General features: G+C 47.8%; 2 protein-coding genes and 2 long non-coding RNA genes across 9 annotated transcripts in view; 3 read left to right on the forward strand and 1 right to left on the reverse strand.

Annotated features, from left to right (window-relative positions):
• crfa4 (cytokine receptor family, class I receptor 4) overlaps positions 1-5,497 on the forward strand; it is a 24,482-nt gene extending 18,985 nt beyond the window's left edge. For all 4 annotated transcript variants that reach the window (XM_028010648.1, XM_028010647.1, XM_028010650.1 and 1 more), the window contains exons 4-9: positions 982-1,151; positions 3,272-3,450; positions 3,695-3,848; positions 3,934-4,021; positions 4,115-4,184; positions 4,276-5,497. In XM_028010648.1, the coding sequence (XP_027866449.1) occupies positions 982-1,151; positions 3,272-3,450; positions 3,695-3,848; positions 3,934-4,021; positions 4,115-4,184; positions 4,276-4,917 (1,303 nt within the window). In that variant the 3' untranslated portion in view covers positions 4,918-5,497. The remainder of the gene's footprint in view (positions 1-981; positions 1,152-3,271; positions 3,451-3,694; positions 3,849-3,933; positions 4,022-4,114; positions 4,185-4,275) is intronic.
• A 1,022-nt stretch (positions 5,498-6,519) lies between these two features.
• Positions 6,520-10,121, forward strand: LOC114140668 (uncharacterized). 2 transcript variants are annotated; one of them, XR_003594619.1, is made up of 3 exons: positions 6,520-8,011; positions 8,298-9,215; positions 9,533-10,121. It is a non-coding gene; the product is annotated as an uncharacterized LOC114140668 (long non-coding RNA). The 2 variants fall into 2 exon arrangements; XR_003594618.1 differs by having other exon boundaries at positions 6,520-7,487; positions 7,774-9,215.
• Positions 10,122-11,513: 1,392 nt separating this feature from the next.
• dusp27 (dual specificity phosphatase 27) lies at positions 11,514-18,691 on the forward strand. 2 transcript variants are annotated; one of them, XM_028010478.1, is made up of 6 exons: positions 11,514-11,804; positions 12,513-12,651; positions 12,809-12,915; positions 14,378-14,609; positions 14,678-14,895; positions 15,641-18,691. In XM_028010478.1, exons 2-6 carry the CDS (start codon positions 12,539-12,541, stop codon positions 18,313-18,315), a joined length of 3,345 nt encoding a protein of 1,114 aa, XP_027866279.1. In that variant the 5' UTR covers positions 11,514-11,804; positions 12,513-12,538; the 3' UTR covers positions 18,316-18,691. The 2 variants fall into 2 exon arrangements, with proteins under 2 accessions (XP_027866279.1, XP_027866280.1); XM_028010479.1 differs by lacking the exon at positions 11,514-11,804 and adding an exon at positions 11,865-12,150.
• Positions 18,651-20,018, reverse strand: LOC114140698 (uncharacterized). The gene is made up of 2 exons (XR_003594654.1): positions 19,754-20,018; positions 18,651-19,076 (listed from the first exon to the last, which is right to left on the reverse strand). It is a non-coding gene; the product is annotated as an uncharacterized LOC114140698 (long non-coding RNA).
• Between the last annotated feature and the right edge of the window lie 1,595 nt (positions 20,019-21,613).

The raw sequence follows: 21,613 nt of genomic DNA on the forward strand, positions 1-21,613 counted from the left end.
GATTGTTGTGGTTCTGCTGCTGCTGCGTCTCCACAGATTAAAATCTGCTGAAAATGAGCAAATCAGCTGATTTCTGCTTTGACCCCATCAGCCTGATTTGGTTCGAACCTGATGGACATGCAGACAAATCCATGCTGCGGTTCTGCTGCTTCCAGCCTCAGGAAGGTTCTGGTTCTGTCTGTTACCAACCCGACGGTTCCCATCAGGGCGGGAACCTGCTGACGTCCGAGTCGCCTGCAGCGCTCTTCCATGACCCGTCTCATGGACAGACTTTAATTAGACCCCGTTAACGAGTCTGAGGCGCTGCGGTCACAGCAACGGAGAAACATCGTCCATCAGCCGGCAATTAATCGGCAATGGCCCCATCAACTCCACAGCTGGCCCTGAAACCAGTTCAGCTTCTTTTACTGGTTTCTCCGTGTCTGACTGGTGCTGAGTGATGCTCCATAGTTACCGTTTTAGTCCATATAAACCATTTTAGTCCATATAAACCATTTTAGTCCATATAAACCATTTTAGTCCATAGTTACCGGTTTAGTCCATAGTTACCGGTTTAGTCCAGTCTTTGGTTGTATTTCTGTCTCCAGGGTTTTAGTTTCTCTCCTGGTTTTTGGTCAGTTTTTTTTTTCTGGTGGATTATGGATTATTTTGGGTTGTTTCGGCCTCTGACCCCTGTTAACTTGAGCAGGTTGTAAATATCAGATTATCGGTTCTGCTCTGGATTAAATAATGAAACTGTACTCAACCTGTGATCTGATATCTGACAGCTTTATGCTGAGTCGGCTGTAAAACTGCAGAGATTTGATCTTCTGTCACTGATCATGTTGAAGAATCGGCCGCTGGTCTCTGTGGGATTAAACCTAATCTGTTCATCTGCTGCCTGCATCTTTACCTTCAGGGAATCTGACCTCATCCTGCTGGAGGAACAAAACCTCCAACCAGAGATGATGTGGACTGACCCCGTCTTCCTCTGCCTTTCAGTACGGGACCCCAACTGGAGTGTCCAGATTACACGTCCGGCGGTCTCCACAGCTGCTACTTCGACAAGAGCCACACGTCCATCTGGAAGTACTACTGCATGACGGTGACGGCCATGACGCCCCACAGGAACTACACGTCCCAGCAGCACTGCCTGGACGTGGCAGAGATCGGTGAGCGCTGGAATAGACCGGATTATAACCAATAAGGGTTACCCTAACCCAAAGCAGAAAGTTATTGGATATTATTATTATTATCAATAATAATAATAATAGTAATTATTATTATTATTGTCACTGGATGTGGCAGGAATCAGTTTTAAATCTTCATCCTGAACTTTTCTTGGTCGGTTCTGTTAAATCCATCATCATCATCATCATCATCCTCTGCAGCTTCACCTCTCTATTAGGAACCAACAACCTGCTGTTGTTGGGATCGGTCTACTTCCTGGACCAGCCATAGGCCGTCTGTGAGGATTATCAGCGCTGCCATGCGGTTGCCATGGTGATCGCTGAGCTTGTCTCAGACGTTTCTTATCAGGCGGCCCCAGAAAGGTCACGTCTCCTCATGTTGGAGCTCATCCAGGAAATGTCAGCCTGAGCTCTGAGTTTACATCTCGACTCAGATGGAGCTTAAAAACAGATTATCACAGAATAATCCATCATTTAACAACTAGAACAGGGAGAACAGGCAGCAACGGTTTAGTTGTTGGTTAGATGGAGCAGATGAAGAGTCAGTATGTGATGCCAGACAAGCTCCAGGTTAAATCGACAACTTCAGTTGCTGCTGAAGATCAACGGCAATTTCACAAAGTATGGACCGAGTTAAGAACGAAATAAACTGAATCTTGATGCTTGGAGTCAAAAGATGCAGGGAGAGAAAATCCAGGGGAACATGAACAGGTTGACCCAGTAAACCTGGTGTGACGAGGATCGGGCCGGTTCCTGTGTCTGAGACGAGTCACTGCCTGAATCTGACGTTAGGCTGCTGATGGAGGCAGAGCCATGTTACCTGCTGCAGGTGGATAACAACATTGTCCTGGTTCTCTTCGTTCCCTTCGTTCCATTGGTTCTCTTGGTTCTCTTCATTCCCTTGGTTCCATTGGTTCTCTTCGTTCCCTTGGTTCTCTCCATTCCCTTTGTTCTCTTGGTTCCCTTCGTTCCCTTGGTTCTCTTCGTTCTCCTGGTTCCCTTGGTTCTCTTGGTTCCCTTCGTCACCCTTCGTTCCCTTGGTTCTCTTGGTTCCCTTCGTTCCCTGGCTCTCTTCGTTCCCTTGGTTCTCTTCGTTCTCCTGGTTCCCTTGGTTCTCTTGGTTCCCTTGGTCACCCTTCGTTCCCTTGGTTCTCTCCTTTCCCTTGGTTCTCTTGGTTGTCTTGGTTCCCTTGATTCCCTTTGTTCCCTTGGTTCTCTTAGTTCCCTTGGTTCTCTCCGTTCCCTTGGTTCTCTTGGTTCCCTTGATTCCCTTCGTTCTCTCCATTCCCTTCGTTCCATTGGTTCTCTTTGTTCTCTTGGTTCCCTTGGTCACCCTTCGTTCCCTTGGTTCTCTTGGTTCCCTTCGTTCCCTGGCTCTCTCCGTTCCCTTGGTTCTCTTTGTTCCCTTGGTCACCCTTCGTTCCCTTGGTTCCCTTCGTTCCATTGGTTCTCTCGGTTCCCTTGATTCCCTTCGTTCGCTTGGTTCTCTCCTTTCCCTTGGTTCTCTCTGTTCCCTTGGTTCTCTTAGTTCCCTTGGTTCTCTCCTTTCCCTTGGTTCCCTTCGTCCCCTTGGCTCTCTCCGTTCTCTTGGTTCCCTTGGTCACCCTTCGTTCCCTTGGTTCTCTCCTTTCCCTTGGTTCCCTTGATTCCCTTGGTTCCCTTGATTCCCTTCGTTCCATTGGTTCTCTCCTTTCCCTTGGTTCCCTTGGTTCTCTTGGTTCCCTTCGTTCCCTTGGCTCTCTCCGTTCTCTTCGTTACCTTGGTTCTCTCCGTTCCCTTGGTTCCCTTGATTCCCTTCGTTCCCTTGGTTCTCTCCATTTCCTTCGTTCCATTGGTTCTCTTGGTTCTCTTGGTTCCCTTGATTCCCTTTGTTCCCTTGGTTCTCTTAGTTCCCTTGATTCCCTTCGTTCCCTTGGTTCTCTCCATTCCCTTTGTTCCATTGGTTCCCTTGGTTCTCTCCGTTCCCTTGGTTTCCTTTCTTCCCTTGGTTCTCTCCGTTCCCTTGGCTCTCTCCGTTCCCTTGGTTCCGTCGGCTCATGTTCTACATACCCCAGGTGTTTCGGTCCTCCAGCCTCTCCTCATGCAGTGTCTCTGTCCTCCAGTGGAGACGGAGGCTCCGGTCAACCTGAGCTCCTCCCTGAGGGACGCCGGCGGCGACGAGGTGGGCCACAGCGCGCTGCTGTCCTGGACGTACCCGGCTCCTGAGGACCTGCGCTACGGCTGGATCACTCTGGTGTACGAGCTGCAGTACCGACGCATCGGCGAGGACGACAACTGGAAGGTAGGCGGCCGGGTCGGCAGGTCTCTGTTCCTCTTGAAACCAACAGTACCCTGTGGAGAGGTACTCTGGACGGTTGGGTCCGCTTCATGGTGCTTCTGAAGAGATGATCAGTTTGAGTTCCTCTGGGTTCGCTGAGCTGACCGGTGACGACGGAGTGACCGGCTGGTAACTTGGGTTTACAATGAAAGTCCTGATGGCTGCTGGTTCCGGTGAACCGGCTGACCGCCGCCGATTCTGTCCGCAGGCAAAGCATCCTCTGCGGGAGGCCCATGTGGAGCTGCTCGGCCTGCGACCCGGCGACTACGTGGTTCGGGTCCGCTGCCGCTCCCACAACTCCCGGCTGTGGAGCAAATGGAGCGCCGCGCTGCTCGTGAGCGTCCCCAACAGGCCGCCTGCAGGTAGGACTCGGGGTTTCCATGGCGACACCCTGAGACTGAGGAAATGGTTTTTAAATCTGAAGTGAGTTAATGTTGTCTTGTGCAGGTAAAGTCCTGGTTCTGGTTCTGGTGGTGGGAGTGGGAGCCGTGGCTCTGCTGGTCGTCGCCTTCGGGGTGATTCCTCAGAGCAGGAGGTGAGGAAACTCCTGCTGTGATGTCACGGTGCTGCCAGAGAGGGCGCCACCTTCCTGTTGAAGAAGACTTCATATTCTGCTTTGTCCCTCCAGAATAAAAGACTACTTCCTGCCGCCCATTCCCAAGCCACGGATCATGGGCATTGACCCTCTGCTTCTGAAGGTGATGCATCCTGGGAAATGTAGTCTTGTTACTCTGCCTTGTCTTCTAGCTTTGACCCTGTCTCTTCCTTGTCTTGTCTTTCTGTCCCCAGAAGGGGAACTTTGATGAAATCAACCGTCACTTCAGTAACTTCCATGGCTACCGGCCTCCCGGTTACTCGGTGGAGTTGTGGGACCAGGTGAGCGCTGACGGGATCTACCTGAGCGCGCCGCGGGACTGCGGCGTCCTGGACAGAGACAGGGGAACGGCGGTCACCATCCAGAACATGTTTCCCGTCCAGAACTCGTCGTTGTACGTCCGCGGCGCGCCGCCATACTGCGCCGTGCCGCCCGAGGCCTTCGCTGCGCTGCAGGACGCACCGTCTCCGTGGCAACAGCCCGAGGCGGCATTCGTTCCCGGGTCAGACTACAGCACGATGGAGCGCCTCGGTGTTCCCGACGCCTCCGTCTCCGCTCCAGATCCGGCCCGCGCTCCGGTCCAGGACTTCTACACCTGCGTCCAGCTGATGAGGGACAGCGGCGAGGTCCACTTGGTGCCGTGTCTGCCGGCGCCGTACTGCCAGGACTTCCTGCTGCCCCCGGTTCCGGACGCCGCCAAGCGAGAGGAGGAGGAGAAGAAGAGCAAGAGGCTGGCCGAGTACCAGGCCCGGAAGAACGCAACGAAGGATGACGGCGACGACAGGAGCGACGCCGCCGACCCGCTGCTGCCCGTCAGCCCGGATGACACCAGCTAGAGGATCAGAGACCGGTTCTGATCCGATGTTCTGATCCGCTCTGTTTTTGCTAACCCTGTTAGCGAAAGCTCAGACTGCATTGGAAACTGTTGGCAGCCATGTTTACTGTTGGTGTGAACAACACAATTATTGACCAATTCATGTTTCAACCAACTAGAAGTTTATAACGAGACATTGAACTGGTTCTGGTCACATCCACCAGTCACTCCACCCAGGAGGAGCTGGACTTCCTGAACTCTTCTTCTTTGTTTTAATGGCAGTTGGCTTTAACTATAGGAAGTATTAACGCCACCTACTGGTCAGGAGTGTGGACTACATCGCCGTGAACTCTGGGTACTGTAGTCCATTTGAAATGGGCCAGGATACTTCAGGGTTTCAAGCTACGTCTTTCTCAGGAAACAGGAAGTGGTGGCGCTGGTCTGAGAGGGTTCTGGTTCTCTACGTCCAAAACCTCCTGGGTTTATTTCCCGTTGTTTCGCTCACACTTTGCTCTGATAAAACCTCATTTTATTCCCACTTCACTCTTCAGAAGCACTCACTCCTTAATGATCCATGTGCAGGGACTTGAATCGGTGATTACCCAGAACATGAGAGGAATCTAAGTGGGCCTATAAGTGTCATTATCATTTTTAATACCAGCAGATTCCATAAAACCGCTACAAATCAGCACATGATGCCCAGTTTTCCCAGAATGATGATGATTGAACTGAATTATTAGCAGTTGTAGTCAATCCTGTGTGTCTTTCTGATCCAATTCAGTGTAAAGCTAACTGTCTCTTTAAACACAGCACACGTCTATTTTTCTAACAAACCACTGTAGCTCTGTGTGACTGTTAGCATAGCATGTTTAGCGCTCCATGACCGATCTCAGGTAGACTCCATTCACCCTCAGTCAGCGTGAAGAGACATAGACACAAGGTCTGGCAGGAAAGAGGAGGAACGTGGGGGCGGGGCTTCTTCTGTTTTACTTCCTGGTTCGCTCTGCTGCCCGGTTCCTGCAGTCTGGAAAGTCTGGAACTGGATTTTAGTGTTTCCAGGTCTGGATTTGTTTGGGAAAAGAAAGAATAATTATGGAAAATGTTTCCATTTTCAGTGTTAATTTGCTATTCGTTCCCCTTTGTCCCTTATGTCCTTCCGTATTTTCTTTGTTTTTTGTTGTCCTTCCTGATAAGTCACAACAGAAGGAAGCCATAATTCATGTTGAGCTTTAATATTTGAACAGAGACATAAACCTCCAGAAAGGCTGCTACTGAAGCTAGCCTCCTCAGCTGTTGATGTTGGCTCCACCCACTGCAGACCTGTTCAAGTCCACCTGGCTGCAGCAAACAGGAAGGGCGGGACGGACCGCTGTCAGTCTCAGGCCTTATTTGGAAATGGGACCATTGCACTCCGAAAGTGAAGGGGGCGCCATTTCTTATATTATCCTCGGTCTCCCGTTTTTATTTTCTTCTGAATTCTGTGATATATTTTCACCTTTAGGAAGGATTTTCACTCTCTGCATGTTTCTGAACTTTTCTCTTTTATTTACTTCAGTGCAGCTCACAGATTTTAACAGATTCTGTAGCTTTCTGTGAACTTCTAAATCTGCTTAGTCGCATCTTTTCGGGCCTGATACTGCCTCTAGTGGCGTGGGGTGGTAACACAACTAATATAATTACATTACTAAATCAGAATAGCACAAAGGCTTTATTATTTACTATTAATTTCGCCATTACTGGACCCGTAAATACGGAAGAGGATTAGGGCCACCGAAAAAACCCCCAACAAATTCTGACTTTAATCTTTTTTTTCTTTCGGTGGCCCTAATCCTCTTCCGTACATAAAAGATAAATGATCTTCTAACACACCAAATTTTTCCATTTTCTTCAGGATGTAGAGCTAATAGTCTCTACATCAGCTGGTTGATGTCTTTTCTGTTTCTCAGTTCAGAGCTGCAGTATTTTTAGCGTTTGCTCCCAGTATTTTTAGAAGATTGTGCCAAATGTTCCTTCATGCACAAAAGCAGAGCCACTAACATTCCTTCAGTTGGTTAAAAACTGTAAGCACAACCTTGTAGATGACCCCGTGACCTTTTGGTGTTTGATGTGAGCCCAGTGAATGACCAGGGACCAGAGACCTTAGGACTCTGTCATGCTGTCTCTGTGTTTTGTCTCTCTGTGGTCGTCTCTCGTTGTGCCTTTTGTCTCCCAGTGGTGTTTCATACCACTTTGTCTCCTCTGTTAGCTTCTGATGAGCGAAGGCCTGCAGGTCGTTACAGGAAGCTGGTTGTTACAGGAAGCTCGTTGTTACAGGAAGCTTGTTGTAACAGGAAGCTGGTTGTTACAGGAAGCTCGTTGTTACAGGAAGCTTGTTGTAACAGGAAGCTTGTTGTAACAGGAAGCTTGTTGTAACAGGAAGCTGGTTGTAACAGGAAGCTGGTTGTTACAGGAAGCTGGTTGTTACAGGAAGCTGGTTGTAACAGGAAGCTGGTTGTTACAGGAAGTGTGTCGTTACAGGAAGCTGGTTGTAACAGGAAGCTTGTTGTAACAGGAAGCTGGTTGTTACAGGAAGCTCGTTGTTACAGGAAGCTGGTTGTTACAGGAAGTGTGTTGTTACAGGAAGCGTGTTGTTACAGGAAGCTTGTTGTAACAGGAAGCTGGTTGTAACAGGAAGCTTGTTGTAACAGGAAGCTGGTTGTAACAGGAAGCTGGTTGTTACAGGAAGCTGGTTGTTACAGGAAGCTGGTTGTAACAGGAAGCTGGTTGTTACGGGAAGCTCGTTGTTACGGGAAGCTTGTTGTTACAGGAAGCTGGTTGTTACAGGAAGCTGGTTGTAACAGGAAGCTGGTTGTTACAGGAAGTGTGTCGTTACAGGAAGCTTGTAACAGGAAGCTGGTTGTAACAGGAAGCTTGTTGTAACAGGAAGCTGGTTGTTACAGGAAGCTGGTTGTAACAGGAAGCTGGTTGTTACAGGAAGCTGGTTGTAACAGGAAGCTGGTTGTTACAGGAAGTGTGTCGTTACAGGAAGCTTGTTGTAACAGGAAGCTGGTTGTAACAGGAAGCTTGTTGTAACAGGAAGCTGGTTGTTACAGGAAGCTCGTTGTTACAGGAAGCTGGTTGTTACAGGAAGTGTGTTGTTACAGGAAGCGTGTTGTTACAGGAAGCTTGTTGTAACAGGAAGCTGGTTGTAACAGGAAGCTTGTTGTAACAGGAAGCTGGTTGTAACAGGAAGCTGGTTGTTACAGGAAGCTGGTTGTTACAGGAAGCTGGTTGTAACAGGAAGCTGGTTGTTACGGGAAGCTCGTTGTTACGGGAAGCTTGTTGTTACAGGAAGCTGGTTGTTACAGGAAGCTGGTTGTAACAGGAAGCTGGTTGTTACAGGAAGTGTGTCGTTACAGGAAGCTTGTAACAGGAAGCTGGTTGTAACAGGAAGCTTGTTGTAACAGGAAGCTGGTTGTTACAGGAAGCTGGTTGTAACAGGAAGCTTGTTGTTACAGGAAGCTGGTTGTTACAGGAAGCTCGTTGTTACAGGAAGCTGGTTGTTACAGGAAGTGTGTTGTTACAGGAAGCGTGTTGTTACAGGAAGCTTGTTGTAACAGGAAGCTGGTTGTTACAGGAAGCTGGTTGTAACAGGAAGCTGGTTTTTACAGGAAGTGTGTCGTTACAGGAAGCTTCCTGTAACAGGAAGCTTGTTGTAACAGGAAGCTTGTTGTAACAGGAAGCTGGTTGTTACAGGAAGCTGGTTGTTACAGGAAGCTTGTTGTTACAGGAAGCTTGTTGTAACAGGAAGCTTGTTGTAACAGGAAGCTGGTTGTAACAGGAAGCTGGTTGTAACAGGAAGCTGGTTGTAACAGGAAGCTGGTTGTAACAGGAAGCTTGTTGTAACAGGAAGCTGGTTGTAACAGGAAGCTGGTTGTTACAGGAAGCTGGTTGTTACAGGAAGCTGGTTGTTACAGGAAGCTGGTTGTAACAGGAAGCTGGTTGTAACAGGAAGCTGGTTGTTACAGGAAGCTTGTTGTAACAGGAAGCTGGTTGTAACAGGAAGCTTGTTGTAACAGGAAGCTGGTTGTAACAGGAAGCTGGTTGTTACAGGAAGCTGGTTGTTACAGGAAGCTGGTTGTAACAGGAAGCTGGTTGTTACAGGAAGCTGGTTGTAACAGGAAGCTGGTTGTTACAGGAAGCTGGTTGTTACAGGAAGCTGGTTGTTACAGGAAGCGTGTTGTTACAGGAAGCTTGTTGTAACAGGAAGCTGGTTGTTACAGGAAGCTGGTTGTTACAGGAAGCTGGTTGTTACAGGAAGCTGGTTGTTACAGGAAGCTGGTTGTTACAGGAAGTGTGTTGTAACAGGAAGCTTGTTGTAACAGGAAGCTTGTTGTAACAGGAAGCTTGTTGTAACAGGAAGCTTGTTGTAACAGGAAGCTGGTTGTTACAGGAAGCTGGTTGTAACAGGAAGCTGGTTGTAACAGGAAGCTGGTTGTAACAGGAAGCTTGTTACAGGAAGCTGGTTGTAACAGGAAGCTGGTTGTAACAGGAAGCTGGTTGTAACAGGAAGCTTGTTGTTACAGGAAGCTGGTTGTTACAGGAAGCTGGTTGTTACAGGAAGCTTGTTGTAACAGGAAGCTGGTTGTAACAGGAAGCTTGTTACAGGAAGCTGGTTGTAACAGGAAGCTTGTTGTAACAGGAAGCTGGTTGTAACAGGAAGCTTGTTGTTACAGGAAGCTGGTTGTTACAGGAAGCTGGTTGTTACAGGAAGCTTGTTGTAACAGGAAGCTGGTTGTAACAGGAAGTGTGTTACTTCGTGGCGGGGAAAATATTTCGTAGTTTGTCACAGAAACATCTTTGGGTTTGAGGCAATAAAACTCTTGGATTTGTTTTTGATTTTCTTGAATTGTTGAAATGTATTGATTGTAAGTTGAATGGTGACTTTTGGTGCCAATGCAATAGTAGTGATCAATAAGTAACAATGTTCAGACAATCGTCTGGGCCTGGATCAAATGAACTGAAAGTTTCCTAAATGAACTGTACCTGAGTCTGATCCTGGAGAAAAAGACTTTTATTTCTTCTGATAATGATGTAACGTTGATTTGTGGACCTGGAAGTGTTTCTCTGTCTGTTTTCAGGGTTTCTGTTGACCTTTCACCTCCTCTGTAGCGCCTTGTTGTTACAGATTTGTTGTCGGCTCAAAGTGCTTTTCCATCAGAGTAAATAAAGTTGCTCGTTCTCACCTCCATGCCTCTGTTTGCCTCTCACTCTCAACAACTACCTCTCTCAGGTAAGTTGCAGCAACTTATTTTTAGTAGAGGGATATCTGAGATTTCTGTTGGTTGCCATGGCGACTCTCTGTGGAGAATATAATCCATAATCAGTCACTTCATGAGAACGATTCCTCATGTAGAAAATGCTGATCGACTGCTGGTGAACCCAATGCAGCCTTCTGATGCGGCTAACGCACCTTTAGCTGCGGCTAACGCGTCTTTAGCTGCAGTTTGAAGACATTTATTACAGCAGGAAAATTTTTACAGAATCTTGCGAGCGACATCATCATCATCATCATTAATCTGTATTACAATCTAAAAAATAAAATCTTCAATAGAAATAGTGATTCTATAAAAGTTATCAAAATGCCTTTTTAGGATCAAATCCATCCGGTGTTTTGTTTCCAGGTTTCAGATTATTAATCTGATAGTTAATCTAAATATTTTCACTCAGCATCAATGTTTTCATGGAACAGAAGAAAAATCTGTTATTGATTATTAATCAGCATTTCTTTGAAGATCAGATCAATGATGAAAATTGAAACTTAAACTTCCAGTGGAAAAACATCAAACGTAATAAATACATGTATTTAATACATTGTATTGTATGAATGTAATTAGTGTAATTAAACATTTTAATGGGAATCATTAAGAGAAATATTAACATTTTAAAAACTCCCATTAGATGCTTTTAAATTTACATCAACAAAACCAAAATGAATGACGATAAAATACTTTTCTGTCTTGGTGAGAGATTTATTCCTTTCTTTCTTTCTTTGGACAACAATTGATGATGAAAATGTAATCTGTTCTTAATAACTGAACGTTTTAGCACCACAATACATTAAAGATCTGCTGTTGTTGTATCAACCTTCCAGACCTCTCAGGTTCTGGTTCTGGTTCTGCTCTGCATCCCCAGAACCAGAACCAAACGAGGAGAAGCAGCTTTCAGCATCTATGCACCACAAATCTGGAACAAACTTCCAGAAAACTGTAAAACAGCTGAAACACTGACTTCCTTTAAATCTCAACTGAAAACCCACCTGTTTAGAATTGTATTTGAAATGTAATCAATTACAAATTTATGGATGGAACTTGACTTAATGATTGATTCTATGTTGCTTTGTGATTCTGTGTTTGTAATGATGTAAAGCTCTTTGAAATGTCCTGCTGCTGAAATGTGCTATACAAATAAAATTTGATTTTTGATTTGAATAAGGACAGAAAGATAATCTGACCTCTGAAAGGAAATTTAAAAAGATGAATAATCTGGTCGGTTTGGAAACCGTGAGATTCCAGTCTGACAGGAAAATGACCATTAAAACTAATAAAACTGAGAATTATTAGATTATTAGATCTTCTTCCAGCTGCTGCCATGAAGCAGAAACTCTACATCCAGTTTCTGGTTTTACTCTGAACTCTAATCTGGATTGTAATCTGGATTAGTTGAAGGTTTCCTCCGTAGCATAGAGAGAACTTCCGGCCAGGAAGGAACCCTGAAATCAGTGCAGGAGCCAGGAAGTGACGACACACAGCTGCTGGTGTCGGCTTTCTGAGGAAGAGGAGGAGGAAGAGCAGCGCGGCTAATTTGGGCCGCAGAGTCAGAGGGGGTTCGGTTCGGTTCGGCCTGAGGAGCAACTCCGGTCCGCCGCAGGTGAGAAACACTCACACACACACACACACACACACACACACACCCCGTCAGGTGGTCCCTCAGTTGTCCCTCTGGTTCTGGTTCTGGTTCTGAGGTCAGCTGCTGGTTCCAGGCCCGGTTCTGCTGTCGGGCCTGCAGCTGTCAGCAGCTTAAAATAACTCTGGAAGGACAAACAGCGGATCCGCCTGACCTGGACCGGACCGAGCCGAGCCGGACCGAACACGGTCAGAACTCAGGCCGGTTCTGGACCAAAAAGCACTTCGCTAAACAGGGAGACCGGTTCTGGTTCTGCTCGGTCTGAGTTGGGACAGAACCATCAGCGGTCCAATCGGAACCAGAGGGAAAGGTTCGGATGAACCGGGTTCATCAAATTCTTATTTGTTTTCATTTCTTTACTGTATTTAATGTTTGTTTATAATTTTATTTTAGTATTTTTAAATCAATTTTTCAGTTGTAGTTTGAAAATGATGACATTTCTTCTGTTTATAAATAGTTGATCTTATTTCTCTTGTTTATCTAAAAATATATATAATATAAATAATCATCATATTTATTATTATCTTGTGTTTGTCTGTGTTGATAATAAATATGAATAAATTAAATGACATATTTAATTGATTTATTGATTTTAAGAAATTAAATCTGAGCTCCAAACGTTCAGGAAGAAAATGAGCAGCTGACGTCATCAAGCCTTTTTCCTGTCATCAGATTTGATAGGGCGGGTCCTGGTTGCCATGGAGACAGCCAATGAAAGCCAGGAGCGCAGCGACCAGGCGTTCCCTGATGAAGAGGAGGAGGAGGATGTGGGAGGAGTTCAGGCTCGGTACCTGCGCTGCCCGTCTCCTAGGTAACGGCAGGAAGTCCAGGTGTTGATGAAGAATAATAATAATAATAATTCTGCAGAAATCTGAAGTTTTTCATGTTGAATCTTTTCCTCCCTGAACTCCTCAGATTTGTTTTTCCAGACTGACTTCATCTTCTTCCTCCTCCTCTTCCTCTCCCAGCTTTTCCATGACCTCCCTGACCTCCAGGTTCTCTGACGCCTCCTCCATCGTCATGGAGCCCATCCATCTGTCGTCGGCCGTCGCTGCCAAGAAGATCATCAGCGAAGGTGGGAGGGAACTGACGTGGCCTAGTCAAAGTCTGGACTTTGACTAGGCCTTAGCAGAGCCTGGCTGTTTAGTTCCTCCAGCTCCTCTCATATATTTAGCACCATCCCCACAGCATGATGCTGCCACCACCATGTTCCCTTTCTGCCTCCAAGTCCTGAGCTGCTCATCCAGCAGAGGCTGTGTTGGACCTGCAGCCAGACCGGCTCCAGGTCTGGCTGCAGGTCCAGGTCCGGCTCCAGGTCCGGCTCCTTTGCTTCTGCTGCTTCTGTGGTGACTGCTGCAGGTTTTTAAAACACTTTAAAACGTTTCTGAAGCGTTTCCGTGGCGATTCTGAAGCGTTTTGAAGCTGTGAAGCCGCAGGGTCAGACGAGGACAGACGGTTCTGCTCGTTGTCATGGAGACGGTGAAGGCGGCGGCCCGGTTAGCGCAGCAGCAGAGTGACAGTAATGGCCGGTCTCTCAGCTTAATGGACGATTCTTGTTCCATCTGCAGAAACAGGATGACAGCCGGAGAGCTTTCCCTCCCTCTGGGCCGCATGGCTAACGCTAACATGCTAACATGCTAACCACGCAGCCCAACAGATCAACATCCAGAATTCAGATCCATTTATGACAAATTCACATCTTTTATTATTGCTGCTGAACTTTAATTAATGTGAAAAAGTTTGTTCACATGATCAGTCAGTAACAAACATGGCGGCATTTCCTCCTGCCACTTCCTGTCTTTGTCTTCTTTGCCAGCAGCAACATCCTGTTGGTCATGTGATCAGATTAGCAAAATAAACTAAACAAAAACATCTACGTCATCCTAATGCAAAAACGTTTGATCAAAAACATAAAAAGTCAGAACCCGAACCTGACCCAGAACCCGGATCAGAACCAGAACCTGATTCTGAGCCTGCGGCTCCATGTGGGCTCCAGCTGCCATCTTGGTGGTGTCAGTGTGGGGAACATGGCGGACTCAGTCCACCTTCCTGTCCTCTGAAGGATGAGCTTTGGTCCAAACTGGGTCATCAGCAGAACAAAACAAGTATGGCCTAGTCAAAGTACAGACATAGTGCTTTTCTGGGTTTGTTTTTGGTCATTTTAAATCATGAATTTGTTCTGGGATTTCTGTACTTCCGCTTGGTTACCAGTGACTAAACATTGATGATGTCACCAGATTCTAGACCTTTCATAATAAAAGTCTAAACTGAATTCAGTATTTTATTAAAATGTGTCGCCGTTGATCCTCTGAACACTGAAAACCCGTCAAATGTTGGTCAATTTTAACCCCGGACCAATCGGGCAACGCTGCCGTTGTCTGGCAGCGTTCCAGCGCCACCGACTGGCCCGGCTGACCCACTGCATCATTTTCTTCTTGTCGTTTGGACTCGCGTTTTTCAGCGTGTTCAGAGCCCGAGTCACTGACTCGTCTTTTACTCCACCTAAGTAAAAACTGAAGGTCGTCTTTCCTCCCCAGAGCTGCCGCCCCGCGCCGCCCGCCCCGAGTCCGTCCCGGAGTCCATGCTGGAGTCCGCGGAGCAGCTGATGGTGGAGGACCTGTACAACCGGGTCCGGGACATGCTGGACGACCGCAGCCCCTACAACACGCCCTGCGTGCTGGACATCCAGAGGGCCATGGTCCGGGACCGGCTGGAGGCGCCAGCCAACCTGGTGGACGAAGTCTGGCCCAACATTCACATCGCCGAGAAGTAAGTGCAGAGCGTCGTCATTTCATCGGCTTCCACTTCAATATCCAAGAGCTGTGCTTCCGTTTCAGATCCGTTGCGGTGAACAAGGCCCGTCTAAAGAGAATGGGCATCACGCACATCCTGAACACGGCCCACGGTACCGGCGTCTACACCGGCCAGGCCTTCTACGCCAACATGAACATCCAGTACCGAGGAATTGAGCTGGACGACTTCCCCGACGCCGACATCGCCGCGCACTTCAGACCCGCCGCAGAGTTCCTGGACGAGGCTCTGCTCACACACAAAGGTCAGTCTGGACCAGAACCAGAACATGAACTTGACTCCTGGTCCAGTTGGGTTAGAGGTTGGATCCGTTGGACGTTCTTCATTGAACCTGCAGACTCTCTGCCAGAGTCCTTGCTCCTCATTGGTTGGTCTGTCGGCCAATGGGATCTCCTTTCTTTCTCCTGCGGTTTGAAGCCTCATCTTCCTCATTATCATCCTCGTCATCGTCTGCTTCTTTCTCCTCTTCCTTACAGAACTCGACTCCGTCTGAAATGAGACTTTGTCGTCATTGCACTTAAAGTTCATCGCTTCTCTTACTTTCCCTGATTCTGGGCTGAATGCTTCAACAAGCCCCTCAGATGTTTGGTCTGTTGGATTCTGAGGTGCTTTGAGGGTTACTGATGAATTCTATTCACTCATTCATCCTGCAACACAAAGCACTTGTTTCATCCCTTTGAGCTGAAAGCAGAGTTTTCTCTGAGTGTCCCTGAGCAGCAGCCGCCACTGACGCACCAACAGACCCACAATAGCATATTTTTCATCTCTATCACTTGGTTTCTGGGAATGTTTTATGACCCTGCAGATCACAGTTCCTGGAAAAATGATGATAATGTCCACTGTAGTTATTCATGAGTTTTCCCTCAGCAACGTCAGCCTCCATTTCGCTGCAGGCTGTAACATTTCAGAGGCTGTTTTTCTTTTTCTACAACAAAACGATTCTCTGTTCTCTAAAGCCCAGACTCACTCACAATCTGTTTGCTTTGCAGGAAAAGTTCTGGTCGTGTCCATGATGGGCGTCAGCCGGTCGGCCATTCTGGTGGCGTCCTACCTGATGATCTTCCAGAACATGACGATCATGGAGGCGCTGAACGCCATCAGGAAGAAACGGGCCATCAACCCCAACGAAGGCTTCCTGAAGCAGCTGAGAGAGTTCAACGAGACGCTGATGGAGGAACGCGACGACGACGACGAAACGCTCAGCCAGTGCTCCGTGATCGACGCCGGCACCCGCATCTTCGGTGAGGAAAGGGGTGATGACGATGAAGAGACAGACGGGGAGGAAGAGCGGAGCGTGGTGAAGGTGAAGGCGCAGTCCATCATGATGGAGGAGGAGGAAGATGGAGAGAGCGTGACAAGCAGCATCGCTTCCTCTGCGGCAGCTGCGGCGCTGCGAAACGGGCCGCTCCGCAACAGGGATCAGGAACCGGGTCACCGGGAGATTGACCTTCCGGGTCAGACGGGCACAGAGGACGGAGCCGAGGATGACGACGACGGCCTGGACGGCATGATCCGCGAGTGGCAGCGCAGAAATGAAAAGTACCGGAGCGAGGAGTGGTGGGAGGCCCAGCTCCATGGCGAGGAGGACTCTGTCAGCGCCGGCCTTCCCAAGGCTGCGAAGCAGGAAGATGACGGGGAGAGCGTCACTAGCGAGGACATCCGAGCTGTCAAAGAGAGACTAAGGCACAGGAACAAGAGGCCCTCCTCGGACGCCGTGTCCACCTCCAGCTGCACCAGTTACTCTGACCTCTGGAAGCAGCGACTCAAAGAGATCGAGGAACAAGCCGCGGCTCGCTACCGCAAGACGGAGGACGACAACGGTAGCGAGAGCACAGGGCCGGAGGGCGGAAACAAGAACGTCGATGATGAGGTTGACAGCATCCTCTCTGACACCAGCTCCATGTACAACTTTTGCCTGAAGAATAAGGAGAAGATGACGCCTTTGGAGCGCTGGCGCATCAAGAGGATCCAGTTCGGCTGGAACAAAAAAGACCGAGAGGACGGAGAGAAAAGTTCAGCCGCTGATGGAGAGGAGGAAAGTAAGACTCCGTCCTTCCAGGATGTCAATCTGACGGCGTACCAGGCCTGGAAGCTGCGGCAACAGAAACGCCTTGGTGAGGAAAACACGGAGGAGATCCTGGAGCTCAGCCGCGGCGACGACTCGGCAACCATCAAACGGAGGCAGAGACGTGAAGAGATTCTGGAGCGCTCTAAGAAAACCTTGGAGGAGAGTCAGTCCATGTGTGGGTGGGAGTCAGAAAGCTGCATCAGCGGCGGGACCGTCCCTCTGTCCGCCTTCTGGGCAGGAGCCGGGGTCACCGGTCCGCCCAGTGTCGCCAACGACGACAACATGTCCATGCTGAGTGGCAGGTCGTCCACCATGTCCTCTGTTTCACAGCCTCGAAGTACAAGATCCACTCAGTCCGCCGGCCAAGCCCTGCCCCCAGTCCTCCCAGCTGTGCCAGGGCCTGCAGGTGAGCCCATGGTCAACCTCACCAGCATTCAGAACTGGATCGCCAACATTGTGACTGAAACGATCAAGCAGAAGCAGAGCGAACTGAGCCTGCCTCCTCCATCGTGTGCTGGATCTGAGCTCAGCTTTGGAGCGGCGCCTAGCATGCTAGCAGGCCGCGGCGCACAGGACGACAGGGCCTCCTGGGTCAGCGGGGCGTCCTGCTCCAGCACTCGATCAAAGGCCCACGGCAGAGCAACGTCGGTCCTCTCCAGCGACGGCTTGAGTGGGCGACGCTCCGCTTTGGGGTCGGACATCGGGTCCGTTCTGGGCTCCAAGAAAACCAGGATCACCACGACCAGCGTTCCTCTCTTCAGCCTCTTCCAAGACCAGGTCAACCTGGGCAAACTGGACGCCATAGAGAAGGAGATCAAATCTGAAATGAGGGAGAAAGGGGAAACCTACGAGAAGAAAAAGATCCTGGAAGACAACAAACGCAGCACGCTGTACAAGAAAAAGAAACTAAAGGAAGATGAGGATGAGGAGCAGGACAGGAAGAGGAAAGAGGAAGAGTTTCTTGAAGAAACAAAGAAAAAGGAGAAACCCAAAAGAAGCTACGGTCTTTCCGGCTGCCTAAATCTCAACCCGGTGATCGAGAAGGACCGGAACACCAGCATTGACGACTGGCTGAGAAGTGTGAGACCTCCTCCAGGCAAACTGTCCTCAGCTGCGGAAGCTGATCCGTCTCAGGATCCCTACGACGATCTGGACGCCTCCGCCTCCCAGTTTGACTTCTCTGACCACAGAGGCTCGTTTGCTGCTGAAGACGACGAGGAAGCGTTCGGCGTGACTTCCAGATATCGGCCCAGGTTCGGTGACGATCCGTCAGGCGAAGACGCTGAGTACTCCTGCAACGGGTTCACACAGTCCCGCAGACGAGCGGGTCGGTCCAGCGAGGACGGGACGGACGGCATCTCGCCCCACCGGAGATTCGCTCATCGCTCACGGTTCGATGGCAGCGAAGCCGCAGGGAGGCGGGACTCCGATGAGGATGAGGAAGAGGAAGAGGATGTCGAGGCTTTCATTGCTCAAACCAGACGGAGGATTCGGGCTCGGGCCGCCGCGGAGGCCGAGGACAACGAAGTCCTCTGTGCCTGGAGGGAGCAGCAGGGAGCCAAGGCCCGGAGAAAAGTCTTGGGATGTGAAGAATAAGAGCGTCGAGTTGGCAGCTCTGCCGCTCAAAACCACAGTTTGGTGTTTTCTGTTTGGGACGGAACCAGGCTGGACAACACAGACCTACTGGAGCCGTTCGGACTGGCTCTGAATAACCGTCACCACCTACTGGCCACCTAGAGGTACTACAGTAGGTCTTAGGGTTTTCAGGATTGAAATATTCACATTAGGAGGAAATACAGGAGTTGCTCACAATGTTACCAATGAGATTATTTAAAGTATTTCACTCATTTTTTTGCACCTGTGTGAAATTTAAAACCATTATCAAAACCCATTTAGTGCAAATATAAAGTAGTGACAGAAGAAATATTTTCCTGCTTTAATTTCATTGTTTTAATAAATATTCATAGAAACAGTTGCTTGCATTTGTCATTTTTTGAGCAGTGCCTCAAATTCGCCTGACAAGAAGGAAACGGTTCAGTTTGATGGAGATCCAGGAGATTCACATTCAGCCTCCTGAAGAAATGAATATGAGCCTGAAAATCCTTCAGGTTTTCAGCTTCGCAGCTTCAGGTTTTCATCGTCTGACTGAGCTTCAGGCTCCAAACTCTGAGTCCATCAACACCTCGCCGCCCATCACACCCAGACAGGATCTCTGCTCTATTTATAGCCACAGGAGGAAAACCTGACACAACACAACGCTGCTTTTAGTTCCCATTTCAGAGCCACATGCTGCTGTAACTGGTAACACTGGGACCAGTGGAGCGCTGGTACTGATGGCTGAATACTTCAGTCACTGCCTGAAAATACAAACACCAAATAAAATCCATGAATACAGAACAGAACCAGTTTCATCTGCCACTGACTAACGGATCCAATAAAGTTTGTTCTGTGTGAGACCTGGAGGTCCAGATGGAAAAACTAAAGTTTGGTTTGGTGACGTTTCCTCAGTTCAGCTCAGAATATTAATAATAATAATAAAATCTGCAGAAAATGGCTGAACGAAGCTCTAGATGAGTCATGACAGTTAAAATATTCAGAAATTCATCAGAGGAATGTTCTGCTGATCTAACCTGAAGGAAACCAGTGTGATGACGTCACCACTTCCTCATGTCACACCGCCATCTGGTGGACAGTGTGAGGCGGTGCTGATGTTTACCTAAAATCATTTTTTATCATCTCTGATCATGAGAGACAATGTGAGAGGATTTTCATCTAGTCTCAAAAATGTAATCTAGACTGAATGTTTTAGGGTTTAACAGTTTGAAATGTCTGATCAGTGCATTTTTATCCAAAGTGTTTTACTTCCAGCTGAAGGTTTTACAGATGATGCACATGGACGGATTTGATGCTGTGAAAACATGAACAGGACAACAACGTGTCTGTTAACCATTCTCCTTATTCTGGTCTGAGGCGGAGGAAAACTAGAACCCAGGAGAAAGAAAACAGGAAGCAGAGAGGATTAACCGTCACAAACCTGGAGATGAAGCAGAGAAAACAAAGACAAGATGGAACAAGGAGCCGATGCAGACGAGGAAACAAATCGCTCTAAAAGTTTCACTCCATCTGATCCTGAAGCTCTAAAGCAGAAAGAGAGCCAGACCCTCCTCTGTGGGAACATTATCTCACACCACCGAGCAGCAACAAAGACTGGGAGCACTGGGAGCACTGGGACGTCCTGCCAGATCCAGCAGCGGGTTTCCCAGCAGCAGACTGAACCTACAGACTCGTTTCACCTGAAGGTAAAAACTTTAAGTCTCTTCTGCTCTGAATCCTGCTAAAGCTTCCATTCGGTGTGAAATGGCGACGCCTGTGGCCACGGAAGGTCATTACAAGTTAATTCTAGTCTAACGGATAGCTGACGTCACGGTGGCGTAATAACTCCAGAAAACAGTTTCTAGAGAGATTTACAGAGTTTAACTGTCTTCTAACAGCAGGCTGCTGCTAAAATGAGCTTCGAAACATTTGCCCTGATTTCACAGCAGACTGTAATCATGATCAAGAACAATAATATCACTAAAAGCTCTGAAATTAGACTTCACTCATATGCTGCTAGTTAAAAAAATATTTTAGACTCATTTACACACAGGTCCAGTTGATGACTTTTATTTAAAGAAAGTTTAAATCCAAAGAATTTGCAAAAGAAAAGATAAAAATAGCCACAATGTTATTGAAATATCAGATTGAGGTTTACACCAGGGGGCGCTGGAGAGCTAGTCGTCCTCACATAGATATTATATTTGCTCTAAAGTTCTGCGAATGCATGATGACGGTGCATATGGTCAGATCATCTCCCCCAGAACGCTGGCTTTGTAATTATTTTAAACTTGAAGCTGCTCCTTTAGTTTCTGTTGCAGCGTTACGTAACGTTTACCGGCTGGCTGAGCACAGAGCTGCCAAAAGAAGATTGAAGCCGGACTTTATTCATTAAGATCTCATTAAAATTCCACACTGGTGACACAAACCGTCTATGAAAACAAAACAAGCCTCACACACCAGATCACATGGCTTCACTTCAGATTTACCCACCAAAAGTCACAATATTCCTGTTTCCTGCAGGCATCAGGCTGATGGACGCCGCCGAGCCGCCGCCTGTGGAGGACAGGAAACAGGAAGTTACAGAAGACAAAGGAAGCAAAGGTGAAGGAGGTCCAAACTCCCCAAAGAGCAAGGAAGAGGCTGATGTGGACGAGGAGGAGAAGAAAAGCAGCAGCCAGTCCAAGTACAAAACCGTGTCTTACAAGAAGATCCGCAAAGGAAACACGCGGCAGAGGATCGACGAGTTCGAGGCCATGTTTGACTTGTGATGAAGAGCTGGAGGACCGAGGACGGAGCCTGGAGGCGCTCCGCTGCAGATCCACAGAATGTTAGGCGTTTTCAGACTTGGACTGGACCGGACCGGACCGGACCGGACCCCTCTGCCCTGCACAGATCTCATCCTTACTGCCGTTTTTCTCCTGGAAATTCAGAAAACTGAAACCTGATGTTTTCATTTCCATCATCTAAAAGTTGATGGGAAACTTCAAATGTTTAATAGAGAAAAGAACTAATATTTGTTAGCGAGTGAATGAAAGTGCAGGACAGAGTGAAACAGTTAATCTAGTCTTTTCTGATTAACGTCTTCAGGTAAATATAGAACATGTTCAACATAACAATTATTTTAAGGAAATAAAATGGCTTCAACATCTGAATAATGTTTAATTAACTGTAATAAAGTTTTTCCAAATTGTTTCTCAGACCTTTGTTGTTTGTGATGATCTCAGTATTTAATATGTATTTTTACATTAGGGAAATTTAATTAAATTAAATGTGAGGATAGTTTTACTCATGTGTTCTT

This window comes from Xiphophorus couchianus, chromosome 24 (genome assembly GCF_001444195.1).
Source record: "Xiphophorus couchianus chromosome 24, X_couchianus-1.0, whole genome shotgun sequence".
Taxonomy (NCBI): domain Eukaryota; kingdom Metazoa; phylum Chordata; class Actinopteri; order Cyprinodontiformes; family Poeciliidae; genus Xiphophorus; species Xiphophorus couchianus.